This window comes from Oryctolagus cuniculus, chromosome 10, assembly GCF_051225735.1.
Source record: "Oryctolagus cuniculus isolate XC-2025 breed Fujian yellow rabbit chromosome 10, ASM5122573v1, whole genome shotgun sequence".
In the NCBI taxonomy this organism is placed as follows: Eukaryota; Metazoa; Chordata; class Mammalia; order Lagomorpha; family Leporidae; genus Oryctolagus; species Oryctolagus cuniculus.
The window spans coordinates 34,524,312-34,540,002 of record NC_142876.1 but is presented as its reverse complement, the minus strand read 5'-3'; the positions used below and the strand labels follow the sequence as shown (position 1 = coordinate 34,540,002).

At 37.8% G+C, this 15,691-nt stretch overlaps 1 protein-coding gene across 6 annotated transcripts in view; it reads right to left on the bottom strand.

Annotated features, from left to right (window-relative positions):
• The window catches only part of RIT2 (Ras like without CAAX 2), a 346,805-nt gene that overhangs the window by 219,547 nt on the left and 111,567 nt on the right, over positions 1-15,691 (bottom strand). For all 6 annotated transcript variants that reach the window (XM_089304901.1, XM_051851090.3, XM_089304902.1 and 3 more), the window contains 1 exon segment: positions 3,139-3,212. In XM_089304901.1, coding sequence (XP_089161027.1) covers positions 3,139-3,212 — 74 coding nt within the window.

Here is a 15,691-nt window from a genome sequence, read left to right as displayed (position 1 = left end):
AAATTCTGTTTCCACCAAATAATCAGTCTTCTAGAAATCACATTCTTGGCAATTGGATTAGTAATCAATTTAAAGAAAAACACTCTGTATATGTGAAAAGAATGCCAGTGTCAAGTATACAGCAAATCCTACATCTACTAGCTCTGGAATTTTTCTAACAGGTAATTGCTACCTAGGTACAGGAAATTGCAAAGCTCCTATATCAGGCTCTCAAGAGCAAGTCAGAAAAAGGCCTCCTCCTTTGTGGGGGGAGGGGGAGAGCAGATCTTTGCCCAGTTAAAATCTGCCTTGACCAAGGACCCCTCGTGAGGGTGGTCAAGCCCAGTCCTTCAAAAAAATCAGGCCTTTAGACATGTTGTTGACCAAGGATGTATTTGTGGCACACTTTAAGAATGCTATTTTGGGGTCACTCAAATTGAACACTCAAACATGAACAAAATCATATTCAACATTTCTTGGATGAAGCTAGACATCTACAGAACCAGGCAAAGCAGGGTTGGAATTTTTGGCCAAGCATTGGGTGATGGAAATCCTTGTTGTTATTTCTCCTTGACCCTATAGATTCCATACACTTACTGATTTGTTTTATACCATGTGTCATGAATACACTAGTTTTCTCTTTAACAGAATAAAAGCCATCCAGTTCCAGATGGCTGTAAGTCAGGGCTTCCAGCCTTTCCCATCGAATGACTTGACCAAGTCTTAAGACAGTGCAGGGGCCGGCGCCGCAGCTCACTAGGCTAATCCTCCGCCTTGCAGCACCAGCACACTGGGTTCTAGTCCTGGTCGGGGTGCCGGATTCTGTCCCTGTTGCCCCTCTTCCAGGCCAGCTCTCTGCTGTGGCCAGGGAGTGCAGTGGAGGATGGCCCAAGTGCTAGGGCTCTGCACCCCATGGGAGACCAGGATATGTACCTGGCTCCTGCCATCGGATCGGCCAGGTGCACCGGCTGCAGTGTGCCGGCCGCGGCGGCCATTGGAGGGTGAACCAACGGAAGAGGAAGACCTTTTTCTCTGTCTCTCTCTCACTGTCCACTCTGCTTGTTAAAAAAAAAAAAAAAAAAAGACAGTGCAGGATGACATTTTCCCAGGCTACTCTCAAACAGCAATAGGACAGACAGCAAGAGAAGAATGCACACAACCAGCTCTCTGGTTACATGCCTGCTTTAAGAAAATACAGAAGACAGGCCTTCACCCATTCTACCTCCATAAGATTATGGGTTACTTCTCTTGAGGGGAAATGTTAAAGTAGCTAGCCTCTGTGTGTAACAGGAACTGGAGAAAAGTCGGTGGCAAGGACTCACGCATTTAGCTGGAAGCTGGGATCAGAAGTGAAGGTGGAACTGGAACCCAAGCACTCTGAGATATGGGTCTCCCAACCAGCATCTTAATCACTAATTCAAATGCTTGTTCTGGTACTTTTTCATCTACTGCTTACTGATAGAGGCGTATCAAAACTACCCATAATTTATTATTTTTGATTTATAATTTTTCCTTATGATATTTTCTATTTGACTTGAATTTTACAGATTAGAAATTTAAAACATTTTCATGATTTTTTCAGTATTAGCTAGCACTTTTATTCCTTAATAAAGTTTTTGCATTAAATCTATTTTTGTTGATATTAATACAGCTATACCAACTTTAGATTTGTTTACTTTTTGCATATATTTTGTTTATTCTTTAATCCACTACTGTACTATACTATTAAATTGCCTCTTTTAAACCAAATGCATATTAGTTTTATTTCATATTAAATGTCACAACTGATTATTCTTGTATGGGAGATAAATCCATTTCATTCACTATGATATCTGATATATGAGAGTACTTTAAAAACATGGAAAATGTAATTAAAAATAGAATATTTAGGCCGGTGCCATGATGCAATAGGCTAATCCTCCGCCTGCGGCGCCGGCACACCGTGTTCTAGTCCCTGTCAGGGCACCAGATTCTGTCCCGGTTGCCCCTCTTCCGGGCCAGCTCTCTGCTGTGGCCTGGGAGTACAGTGGAGGATGGTCCAAGTACTTGGGTCCTGCACCCTCATGGGAGACCAGGATAAGCACCTGGCTCCTGCCTTTGAATCGACGCGGTACACCGGCCTTGGCAGCCATTGGAGGGTGAACCAAAGGCAAAAGGAACACCTTTCTCTCTGTCTTTGTCTCTCACTGTCCACTCTGCCTGGCAAAAATAAATAAATAAATAAATAAATATAAATATAAATAAAAAATAGAATATTTTGGCAAAAATTTTTAAAATCCATGCAGCTTTTTCAAAATATGCAATTTATACTCCACTTATTTATATTTAAATATATAAATTTCTTTGCTTTTTGTTTCTTTTCTTCTTTATTTTCTGTCTTATATTGTAGATATTTTTGTTTATTTTTCCTTAGCTTGTTTTTAAGTTATATAGCACATATCTAGCATTTAATATATGCTTATGATGTAACATGAAAGCTTTAAAAGTATGATGTTAAAAAATTCCCCTTTTACAAAATATAAGAACTTTGTGATGTTTTTTAACTTATACCTTTCTTCACATTTTACCTGTAATTGTTATGTAGTATTTCATTCCAAATTTTTATATCAAATTTTATTATTTCTACTTTTCTTATTCCTCTTTTTATTCTTTTTCCTCTTCTCCTCATTGTCTCCTCTAAAGAACTGCAAACTAATTCATTAGTTCAGGCTAAATCTGCTTTGCTACTCATCCCATTGAACTGTCTCCCAAGTCTTGTTTTCATGAACTTATTTGCTAAGAAATATCCCTTTCTATTTTCACCTAAAATTCTCCAATAAAAATCATTGTCAAATTAGCATGTAGGATCAAGTTTTATGCACATCTGGAGAAAGATGATAAACTGTTTTATTAGTTTTATAGTTTCGTTGATAACATCCCACAGCATGTAAGCTTTTTTATATTTAGAAAATTGGAGGAATTTTGAAATGTTCTTGTTGGCCATGAGTTATGAGGCAGATTTTCATGCCAATCCTTTTCATATTTATTTTCTAATCAATGCTAAAAATTTGTTCTTCTGTTTGAACAAACTCACCCTCTATTCTATGGCAAAGGAATTTAATTTGAAGTTAAAGAGTAAATTAGTTTCAGAGACTGGAGAGTTTTAAGAATATTGCCTACCTGTCCAGCGGTGTCCAAGATGTCCAAGTAAGCTGGTTCATTGTCAATCCTGACCTGGGTCTTATAAGCATCTTCTGAAAAACAGAAGACAAGTTTTACATTTAAATATATTCAATGGCAAGGTGTCATTGCTTTAGATATTATAACAGATAAGGATTTTTAAATTCTACTAAGTAAAGTAGTCAAATGTGTTATTCAGGTAAATTACTTTGAGAAAGATACTACTCAAGGAAGTATAGGAAGAGTTACTGATTAAGCAGTTAGGTAAATTTCTCTTTTATTGGCAGAATTTCATGATCTGAGGTGTCCTAGAGAATGATGCATTAAAAAAATTAGTTCTCATGCACTACACAATGGCATCTCAGCATCACAATGGTAAAAGACTGACAGTTTTTCCTAAAAGGACATAAACAAGACATTTTTACCATTTTGGTCTAAACACACTGCTGGAAGTCCTGGCAACGGCAACTGGGAATATAAATAAATAAATAGATAGATAGATAGATACTAAATGAATTTAGATAAAATACTAGGATATAAATTCATTAAACAAAAATTTGTTGTTTTACACACTAAAATTAATGAAGGAAATTGAGAAATAAATTCCACTTATAACAGTCATAAATAGAAAAAATAATTAGGGACAAATTGACTCAAGGATGGAAAGAAAAAGCTATAAAATATTAATGAGAGAATTTAAAGAAGACATAAATAAATGTAAATACAATCTGTGTTCATGGATTGGAAGAATTAATATTGTTAACATGCTAAAACCATCCAAAACAATCTACAGATTTAATATAGTCCCCATCAAAATCTCAACAATTTTTGCAGTAATTGAATAATGCAAAATTCAAGTGAATATTAAAGGATGCAAATAGCCAAAACAATTTTGTAAAAGAACAAAGTTTGAGTTCTTACATTTTCTAGCTTCAAAACATATTAAAAACTCTGATAATCAAAATAGTGTTATACTTACACAAAAAGGGACATGTAGAAAAATTGAATAGAATAGAAAAAAAAGGAGAGTCTTTTCAATAAATGATGTTGGGAAAACTGGATATTCACACACAACAAAGTAAATTGGAATCTCATTGTATTCCACATATAAAAATTAAGACAAAGTGGATCAAACATCTAGATGTCATAGTTAAATTCACAAAGCTTTCAGAGGAATGTAGAGGGAAAATCTTTAAAATATTGAGTTTCACAATGATCTCTTGGATATGACACAAAAACATAAGCCAAAAAAGGTTAAAATAATAGATAAGTTGGCCTATATCAAAATAAAAATTTATTGGCGACCAAGTAATACATCCAACATAATGAAGACACAATTCAAAAAGTTGGACAATATTTGCAAATTATATATCTGGTGAGGGGTTACTATTCAGAATATATGAAGAACTTTTTCAATTTGTCATCATCATCATCAACAATAATAAAAGAACCCAAGTAAGAATTACAAGCAAAGTACATTCCTGATAAGCACATGAAAAGATTCTCAGCATCATTAATGGTTGGGGAAAGCAAATTTAAATCAAAATAAGATTCTACTTTGCTTCCATTAACATAGTTAATACTAAACAGGAAATAACAAGTGATTGTGGGAATGTAGAGAAATCTTAACCCTATACACTCTCTGGGATACTAAGTAGAACAACCTCCACCAAGGTTACTATGGAGATTCTTGAAAAATACTTAAAAATAAATTTGCATAGGATCTATCAATTTCACATTCAGACATATATCCAAAAATATTGAAAGCAGGATTTTAAACAGATAGTTGCACATCTATGTTCATAGAATCATTACTCATGATAGCCAAATGTAGAAGCAACTAAAATGTTCCATTGATAGATAAGTGGGTATGCGAAATATGATTTATGCATACAAGAAAATCTTAGCCATAAAAGGGATGAAAATTCTGATGCATGCTACAACATGGAGGAGCCTTGAAGACATGACACTAAGTAAAATAGGCCAGCCATGAAAAGCCATATACAATATGATTCCACTTGCATGAGGTATTTAGAATAATAACCATAGAAACAGGAAGTAGAATTGTGGCTGCTAGGATCTGAGTGGAGGGGAAAGGAGAGCTATTGTTTAATGGATCTGAAGTTTTAGTTTCACAAGATAAAAAAATTCTGGAGATTTACTGCATAACAATTTTAATATACTTAATACTACTGGACTGTATATTTATAAATAGTAAAAATGAAACATTTTATGTAATTTGTTGTCGCTCCCCCTCTTCGTGGAGGAACGACACAGGACCCTGCGCTGTTCTTTCGTCTGCTCGGCCCTCCCCGGGTTTGCTGCTGGTTCTTCCCGGGTTGGCTACTATCCCTTCCACCTCCGTGGAAGGGCAGTTCCCCCTGGCCACAATCCCCACTTCCGCAGGGGAGCGGCACACCGCCGGCCGGCTTTCTGGGGGGCTGCACAGGTGTTCCTTCAGCTAGATGTTCCCCATAGATGTTCCTGGTGCATGCCGTCTCTCTCCTCCTTTATAGTCCTCCTCCGCCAATCCCAACTCGGCTGCCCACACGCCGAGTACGCTGCTCTCCAATCAGGAGCAAGTCCTACAGTTTATTAGTTGAACTGGAGGCAGCTGCGCGGAAGCTGTTTACTTCTCTCCCAGCGCCATATTGTGGGAGAGCAGATGCATAGAATAAGTCTTAATTCGAGTAACTTAGTCTAGTCCGGATTGCTCCCCACAATTTGTATTTTACAATTAAGAATTTTTAAATTAAAAATATTGCATTATATTTCAATATAATTTATCAAAAATGTGGCAAAAAGACATAATCTGAACAGAAAAATAACCAGGACTGAGATTGCATTGGTGATAAAGAGCACAGCACCCCAACAAAGAAAAGTCCAGGACTTAGTGAATTAATTACTGAATACTACCAAACTTTTAAGGAAAAACTAATCTCATTTATTCTTATACTGCTAAGCTTTAGAATTCACTCGCTAATTTCTACATAAAGGCTTATTAGAATTATGGTGATAATATATTACTTTCATAATACTGAATTTTTCAGTGATAAACATGGTATGCCTCCATTTCCAATGTCTTCTTTACTTTCTATTATAAAAATTTTACATGTTTTATGTGTATATTTTGCACATACCGTGCTAGTTCATTTGTAATATTTTAAGTATTTTTTAATTCTGATAAACATTTTTGAAATTATTTTCCTTTTGTTTACTATTAGTTAACTAAAAAAACTACTATAATTTTTAAAAATTGCATTTTCTTCCCTTTAATAATAGAAAGTATAAACAGTAACTAAAATCATTGAAGAGGTTCATATTAACATGAGACTAAAAAATATTAGAAGCCAAGAAAAACACTGGCTCTTGAAATGTACCAATTAATGTGAAAATTTAATAAAGAAAAACTTTAAAGGGCTTCTCCAGTCCAAATTTTAAGTGGTTTCCATTAGGAAAGCACTTAGGATATTGAACATTCATTAACATCAGTGATCCTGAAGAGAAACAACAGATCAGCTATGCATAAGACTTAGCACAGGGCAGTTAAGAAGGAAGGAAGGAAGGATGGAAGGAAGGAAGGATGGAAGGAAGGAAGGAAGGAAGGAAGGAAGGAAGGAAGGAAGGGAAAAAGGGAACAAGAAAAAAAAATCAACAAACATTCAGGGTAAGTTGATGAGATTGAAGATGAGTAAAAATCAACTATTTCCACTAATTAACATTCTATACATGCTCAAGTCCCCAGTGGAAGGCCCACCAACCTCAAGTACAAACTATAACACTTAATGATTAATTACATGTGGAAACAACAAAGAAAACGGAAATTACAATAAAAGCTCTCAGATGTTTGACTTATGCAATTGAGGAGATAGTCATGACATTTTCTAAGAGAGAAAACAGAAAGATAACCACAAGTTCTGTTTATAAAATGTTGACTTTGCCATGTCTGTGAATGATTGATTTAAGAGAATCTGTAGGCATTTCTGTATTTGAGGTTCTGGACAAAGGTCTGAACATCTCTTTCATTACATCCATATATGTGGTTATGCGTACCATCTCTACTACATATTTCAGCCTGATCAACTATCTATGATCCACATCATGTGTCAAACACGGTTGAACCTTCTGAAGCTGTAACTAACAAACCCCTATCTACCACTTACATTATAAGCGACAAGCAAATTAAAACTACTAAAAGCTTTTAGAACATCATTGCATTTTGACAGAATCCATTAGTTATTCATACTGCTGGTTTTGAGATGGTTTTCAGAATGCTTTGATTTAGAAAGCTGTAATGATAAACCACAAGAGTCACTTTTTCAGTGCATAGTGCTGAGCACCATCCACAAATCAGATTTTTGCTAGTTGCTGCAGATAGGAAGACATAACCACGGCCGGCACCGCGGCTCACTAGGCTAATCCTCCTCCTAGCGGCGCCGGCACACTGGGTTCTAGTCCCGGTCGGGGTGCCGGATTCTGTCCCGGTTGCCCCTCTTCCAGGCCAGCTCTGTGCTATGGCCCAGGAATAAAGTGGAGGATGGCCCAAGTGCTTGGGCCCTGCACCCCATGGGAGACCAGGAGAAGCACCTGGCTCCTGCCTTCGGATCAGCGCGGTGCGCCAGCCGCAGTGCGCCAGCCATGGCAGCCATTGGAGGGTGAACCAACGGCAAAGGAAGACCTTTCTCTCTCTCTCTCTCTCACTATCCACTCTACCTGTCAAAAAAAAAAATAATAAATAATAAAAAAGACAAACACACATGCACGTACACAATTCTGTTCTCTACTATCAATGAACTTTTACAGTCATGATGGAAGCCATGGTATAAACACATGGTCTTTCATACACTACTTCTGTCTTCTATTCCACATCTTTGCATATCACATTCACTCACATTCCTTTCAAAACAAAGGAATGTTACAGAATTGCATCAAGTTGCTTTTCAATTTCACAAGAAAATAAGAACAGTTTTCTAGAAAGGGATCAACGACTTGAGGATCACAAGTGAATCGTTCAGATTTCATGTTTGTTTGTTTAAACTCAAAGGTCCAAAGAACAGCATGCCACGGCGAGGGATAGACTAAGCAATCTCGGTGAGAACTTTCCTGTGTGATTATCTGAGCCCTACATAAACCCGGCACATGAAACGGATATCAAATAAAAGCTTCTCTTGGGATCAGCAATCCTCTTCAAAGAGACTTGATGCGAATTGGCTGGAAACTAAAGCCAGGGCTTCTATCAAACATTTTTTTTTTCTTTCTGTCTTTTAAACAGTGTCCATCAGAGTACACATCCAGTGTGGGGAATCTAGGTCACCTGCTTGTCCTCCATAGAAACTAATGCCTTTCATTTCCTCCCTATAAACAATCTTTCTTTCTGTTTCCATTCATCTACTCCCTTTGAGACCACCCACACAGAAATGTACTGTCGGAAATACTCGCTTGAATGCATAAAAATACCCTCTGAATTTCAATCATCTGCCTATAGACCAAACCCTGAAGTGCGCTCATTTATCTTCCAAGCAAGAGCCCAAATGTACACAAAGCTTTATCAGGCAGAAGTGGTAGCAGCTACCTGCTATATCCTTAGCACAGCAAAGCACAATGGCACCGCTTTCTTGGCAGCATCACCCACCTTAAAATTAATATCAAAATATTAATGCTTAATTTGAGACTTTTGATTCTCTTAGGATGTGTCTTTTTCACTTTCCTTTGAAGAGAAAGTATATTCACTTAAATTATTTTACAATAATTTATTTATAAATGCAAAATTGGAGTAATTTAAAACGACTTTCCAAGAGAAAATATCAGAAAGTGATGAATTTTCAAAGATGTCTTTAAACATTACTACTATTAAAATAATTGGATAATTCTTACTGGTGTACCCTCAAATCTGAAATATACTCTTATAATGAATAAGTGAAGTTATTTTCTATAACTTTGAGTCAATATTCATCTCTAATCATTAACCATTTTTAAAAGGCAGTAAGTAATACAGTCTCATAAAATCTATTTATAAGAACTCTCTTGGGGCCAGCACTGTGGTGTAGTGAGTAAAGCCGCCGCCTGCACTGCTGGGTGGGTGCCGGTTTTGAGACCCAGCTGGTCCACTTTTGACCCAGCTCTGAGCTATGGCCTGGGAAAGCAGTGAAAGATGGCCCAAGCCCTTGGGTCCCTGAAACCCACATGGGAGACCTGGAAGAAGCTCCTGACTCCTGGCTTCGGGTTGGCGCAGTTCCAGACATTGCAGCCTACTGGGCAGTGAACCAGAGGATAGAAAGCCTCTCTCTCTCTCTCTGCCTCTCCTTCTCTCTCTGTGTAATTTTGACTTTCAAATAATAAATAAATAAATCTGTAAAAAAAAAAGAATTTCCTCAAAGGATTCCTTAAGTAAATCATCACTATTGTGTATATTCTTGTGTATGTATACAGAGAGCAAAAGTACATTCCAGTGGGCAGGCGCCTCGGCTCAATAGGACAATCCTCCGCCTGTGGCACCAGTACCCCGGGTTCTAGTCCAGGTTGGGGCGCCAGATTCTGTCCTGGTTGCCCCTCTTCCAGTCCAGCTCTCTGCTGTGGCCCAGGAGTGCAGTGGAGGATGGCCCAAGTCCTTGGGCCCTGCACCCCATGGGAGACCAGGAGAAGCACCTGGCTCCTGGCTTTGGATCAGCGCAGTGCGCCGGCCGCAGCAGCCATTGGGGGGTGAACCAACGGCAAAGGAAGACCTTTCTCTCTGTCTCTCTCTCTTGCTCTCCACTCTGCCTGTCCAAAAAAAAAAAAAAAAAAGTACATTCCAGCATGGGACACTGAAAATTTTCTCTTGAACAAGAAGTTAAATCTTGGGTGAATCAATACTGATAGAAATCTAATGTATGCAATAAAATTGTCATCAGTAATAAATTCAAGACCTATTTGACTGTGTGCTAGGTGCTATAGACTACGATGGGCACAGAGGTTGATTCTCAAAAAATGGGGTATACAAAAGAGTGTGGATGGAGGAAGATTGAAAAAGTCAGGGATAGAGAAACGAGTTGCATGAGTGCTAATGTAACATTTTCCCTTGAACCCAAACATGCAGTGAAATATAGAGTATGTATTCTTTCTGGCTGGAGAAGAAGTTTTGAAAATTGCCTCAGCTGAGATTTTGAGATGACGCTGGGTGAATAAGAAAACCCTTTCCAACCATGGAGCAAGGGCTGAAGGCGAGATTGCTGCACGGGTTTAAGCACTGGAAATTTAGAGGAATTACAAGACAGAGTCTGGATGTGCATCATCGAGAGCTGGGTGCAGTATATTTATGTCTGTGAAAGATAGAGGCTCTTTGATAATAGTTCAGTTACAGAACAGCTGAACTCTTTCTGCAGATATATAAACAGATCTTAGTGGAGTTGTTGGTATTAGCCAGCATCCTCCTGTTGCCCCCACAGAGATGCCCAAAGTTACTGCTCTCGGAAGTACGATGCCAAGTAGGTCAATCACACACATTCCAGATGGTTCTCATGCAGGTTGTCCATTCACATGGCATGCTTGGCACAATGCCTCTGCCCATGGTTTGTGCTGCAGGAGCCTTTGTAATGAACAATAGACACAATGAAGGCTACAAGTTGGAGTATGCCTTCAGGTGGAGTTAGACCCATGTGCAGAGGGCCAGTCTGGAAAAGCCACACCAGGCAATGACTTCCCAAATCGAGAGCAAACAGAGGGAGAAGTCGTTGATAAGAAATAACATTGACTTTAAAGCAAGTAGACAAGCGGCCACAGTAAGAGTTTGCTGAAGCTGTAGCCAAATCGATGTTGTTCCTCAACACTGTCATCTACAGAAAACGTTTCAGGGAATTTGTTCAGTATGATAATCTTTCCTTCTTTCCTTTCAGCCTGAGAGGATAGAAGAATCAATGGAAATCAGATGCTCTGATTCCTTTCTAACAAAAATGAGGCAACAGGACTATGCCACAGGTGCTGATTAGAAAAGTCTTAAGTCCCTTATCTCTGTCTCACTTATTTTGGAATGAGGGAGAGGTGGGATGAAGCAGATATTCTTCTGATCCTGACGTTTGTGTTCTGCAATTTTCATCCATCACCATGAAGAATGGCTCCATGATCCTAAGAGCTGATTCTTCATAACGGCTGTTGTCTAGGGGCTCTGTCAGGTGGAATGTGTTTAAATACACATTATTTCTTAACAGAAATAATGAGAACTTTTATAGTTCATCATCAGAGCAATTGTAGGAATTTAAGTGCTCACCTTCAACAATGGATGCCTATGAGAGGAGCCCCTATGGAGCCACTAGATAAAATCTGAGAACCTCTAGTGGTCCTGTGTATGCTAAGACTGCTCTATCAGGGAAGATGGAATAGATGTGCTTTTCCCTATTCTTTTCTGTACAACATGCAACCGTGGGTGATATTTATATAACAATCCTAGGAAGATTCTGCAAGATGGAGAGAAGGATTAAATCTGACTATAAATTTCAAGACCTGAAGAACAACCTGGTAATCAGTTTCTGATGTTTTCTTTGTGCTTCATATATATCAGACTAAGAAGATGCTATGACTTGGGAACCCCAAAGTACAGATAAGAGAAAATAGAAGGCAAAAACCCCTACAAAAGAAAGTTCAGCCTTACAAACAGAAAACATTTAAGTTTTACCTACTATATCAGTGAATCAATTTGCTCAAGATACAGAAACTATCAGTGTAAGTAAAACACCTGTAAGACTTATATGCTAAAAATGAAAATCATTAATGAAAGAAATTAAATAATATCAGAATAAACGTCTTTCAGTGGATTGAGGTCTTAATGTAGTAAAGATAGATTTTCTTCAAAGTGATATATAGATCAAACACAATTCCTATCAAACGCAAAGAACTTTCTATTGGTAGGTATAGATATGCATATTTAAAACTTTTTGTGAAAAGAGAAATTTAAAATAACTGAAGAGGAAAAATAAAATAGGAAGAGTCAGTTTACCTGTTCTCAAGATGTGTTAAATGGATACAGTGTTTCAGAATATGTGATACTGGTATAGTAAAGGCACATAGACCAATGTACAAATGGAATAGTACAGAGATCTAGAAACAAATTCACACAAATATTGATTTTCATTAGAATTTTATTTTAATATCTTCATTATTTATTAATTTTTATTTGAAAGAAATGAAGAGAGACAGATATAGATACAAATAGAGTTTTCCATCTAGTGGTTCAGTTACCAAATACTTCTAGTCTTTAAATTGTGGCCAGGTCAAAGCTGGCCTGGGATTTAATTTAGGTCTTCCATTCCAGTGACAAGGACCTAAATACTCGAGTTATCACCTTCTGTTTCCCAAGGCTTGTATTAACAGAAGCTGGAGTTGGAAGTGGAGTTGGAATTTGAAGTCAGGTATGAAATAGCTCAACCATCATCTGAACCACTGTACTAAATGCACACCCAAAGACTGACTAAATTTTGACAAAGGAACAAAAACAATTCAGTGGGGAAGAGATAACCTTTTCAACCACTGGTGTGAAAAAAATTAGACATCCATTGAGCAAACAAACAGGACTTTTGAGATAAGTCTTAGGTTTTATAAAAATTAACAAAGTAGATAACAAATTGTTAACATTTATTTAGAGAAGGAGAGAAAGAGCGCACTCCCATTTGTTGGTTGACTCTTCAAGTGTCCCCAGTAGTCAGGGATTGGTACAGGCCAAAGCCAGGAACCAGGAACTGAACCCAGATTTCCCAGGTGGGTAGCAGGAATTCAGTTTCTAAAGCAAGCAACACTGCCTCTCGGGGTGTTTTATAGGACGAAATTGGAGTCAGACACTAGGGCCAGGAATCATATTCAGGTACGAGACATGAGGATACTAACCATTGCTTTAACTGTTAGGTTAAATGCTCTTAGATCACAAACTGGAAAACAAAATTTAAAAACATGAAAGTTTCAGAAAAAAGTAGTAGTAAATCTTCAGAAATTAGGCAAAAGTTCATACAAGCATACTCTTTAAATGAAAAAATTGAACTTTGTCAAAAATAACAAAAACCTTTTCTCTAAGAAATACCAGTTAAGAGGATGAAAAGGCCAGCTAAAGAGAAAATATTCAGAAACTACATATCTGACACAATATTAATATTTAACATATATAAAGAACTGTCAAAACTCAACAGCAAAGCAAATAGCAATCAAATAGCCCAATCAAAAAGTTATCAAAACACGTGAAGAGCTAGTTCACCAAGTTCTGTTTGTCAATAGCAAATACGAAAGTGTAAACATTATTGGTCTTCGTAACTGTGTACAACCACATAAAATATCATTACATACTATCAGAATGGCTAAAATTTGGAAAAAAAAAAAAAAGTGACACAAGGCAGGTGTTACAGCACAGCCAGAGTGTAACTTTTTTTTTTTTTTTTTTTTTTTGACAGGCAGAGTGGACAGTGAGAGAGAGAGAGAGAAAGGTCTTCCTTTGCCATTGGTTCACCCTCCAATGGCCGCTGCGGCCAGCGCGCTGCGGCCGGCGCACCACGCTGATCCGATGGCAGGAGGCAGGAGCCAGGTGCTTCTCCTGGTCTCCCATGGGGTGTAGGGCCCAAGCACCTGGGCCATCCTCCACTGCACTCCCTGGCCACAGCAGAGAGCTGGCCTGGAAGAGGGGCAACCGGGACAGAATCCGGCGCCCCAACCGGGACTAGAACCCGGTGTGCCGGCGCCGCTAGGCGGAGGATTAGCCTAGTGAGCCACGCCGCTGGCCCAGAGTGTAACTTTTTTTTAAGAAAGAGTTTATTCAAGGTGGTGATAAATAAACTAAAAGCTTCATAACCTTATTAAAAATCAGTAAAAAGCTAACTGAAACAACAATGTGGTGTATATCCTAACCTGACTGGCAAGTTTAGAGAACTGATAATATTAAATAGTAGAGAGTTTTGGGGCCTATCAGGAAGTTCATATACTACAGTTGAAGTTGAAAATGTTGTAAAAATTTAGAAAACTGTTAGGACGGGGACCAGCACTGTGGCGTAGCGGGTAAAGCCGCCGCCTTCAGTACTGGCATCCTGTATGGGTTCTGATTCTAGTCCTGGCTGCTCCATTTCCAATCCAGCTCTCTGCTGGGGCCTGGAAAGCAGTAGAAGATAGCTGAAGTGCTTAGGCTCCTGCTCCCGCGTGAGAGACTGGAGGAAGCTCCTGGCTCCAGGCTTTGGATCCCTATAGCTCTGGCCATGTGGCCAATTAGGGAGTGAACCAAAGGATGGAAGACCTCTCTCTCTCTTTCTGCCTCCCCTCTCTCTGTGTAACTCCAACTTTCAAATAAATAAATGAATCCTTAAAAAAAAAAAAAAAAAAACTGTTAGGACAATCTACTAAAGAGCTTATCCTATATGTAAGCTGTGTGTTACATTGAATTATTGAACCAACTTTTTCACCACATTAGTGGTATACAAAGTGACTTCAAAGAATTCATTGAAAATCCAGGTCACTTTATTTTCATTTTCCACAACTGTTTTAAAGGTCTTTGGTATATTCCTACCTTTGTCATATCACGACCTCATGGTGAGTGAGTAGAGTGTACTTCTCTACTGTTGATTTTAAGAGTGACGATGTGACTTCCCTAATGGAATGCTGGTTAGTAAGATGTGAGCAGACATGGGAATATACACAAGTGCATTGTGACCCAGGCTCTTTTGAGCTTTCCATTGCCTTAAGAAGAATATTCCCTGGGACACACATTGATTTCACAAGCAGCTTAAATAGCACAATTTACAGATGGGGAGGGTGAATAAATATTATTGTGTTTTTTTTGGTTTTTTAAAAAATTGTATTTACTTATCTATATGAAAGTAACAAATTTCATCTATTTTATATACAGTTTTAAGAATACAATAATACTTTTTACCTGCTTCCCTCCCTCCAATGCTTCTAATATTTATTTCTCCTTCTTCCTTTCTTATTTTAATTTTTACACTGACATACTTTCAATTTAACTTATACTCACAAGCTTAATCCTGCACTACATAAAGAATTCAACAGGTAGTAAGTAGAAAAACCACTTTCCCTCAAGAGTACAGACAAGAGCTGGCAAAACCTGTAACACTTTGCAACAGGCAATTTCACTTATCAGGAATATGTGAACACATAGATGGCTACTTCAAACAGTTTGTAGAAAAATGAATATAAAAGTAGGAGTTTATTTTGATGCAAAAGATTTTGAAATCCATGTGAAAAAAATTCCACCACAATAAGCTCATACTTTGAATTTCATTTTCCCATAAACCTTTTAAAGTGCCCTTGTTCCTTTGCACATGGGTACATGAATGAAACTATTTATATCATCATTATTCATGCTATTACTAACTAGAAAGATCCCAGAGTTTGTCAGTTGTAAGATGTAGAATTAAACTCTGAGGTACTCATACAATGCATTATCTTTGGAGTTTTTGAAAACTACGTTTCACACAATATGGTTCAAATTTAGAACTAGAAGTTTTAGTTAATGAAGTCAGATATAAGAGTACATATTTTATGTTTTCATTAATATGTGAAATGAAATTTATATATAAACTTCTCTATGTTTACT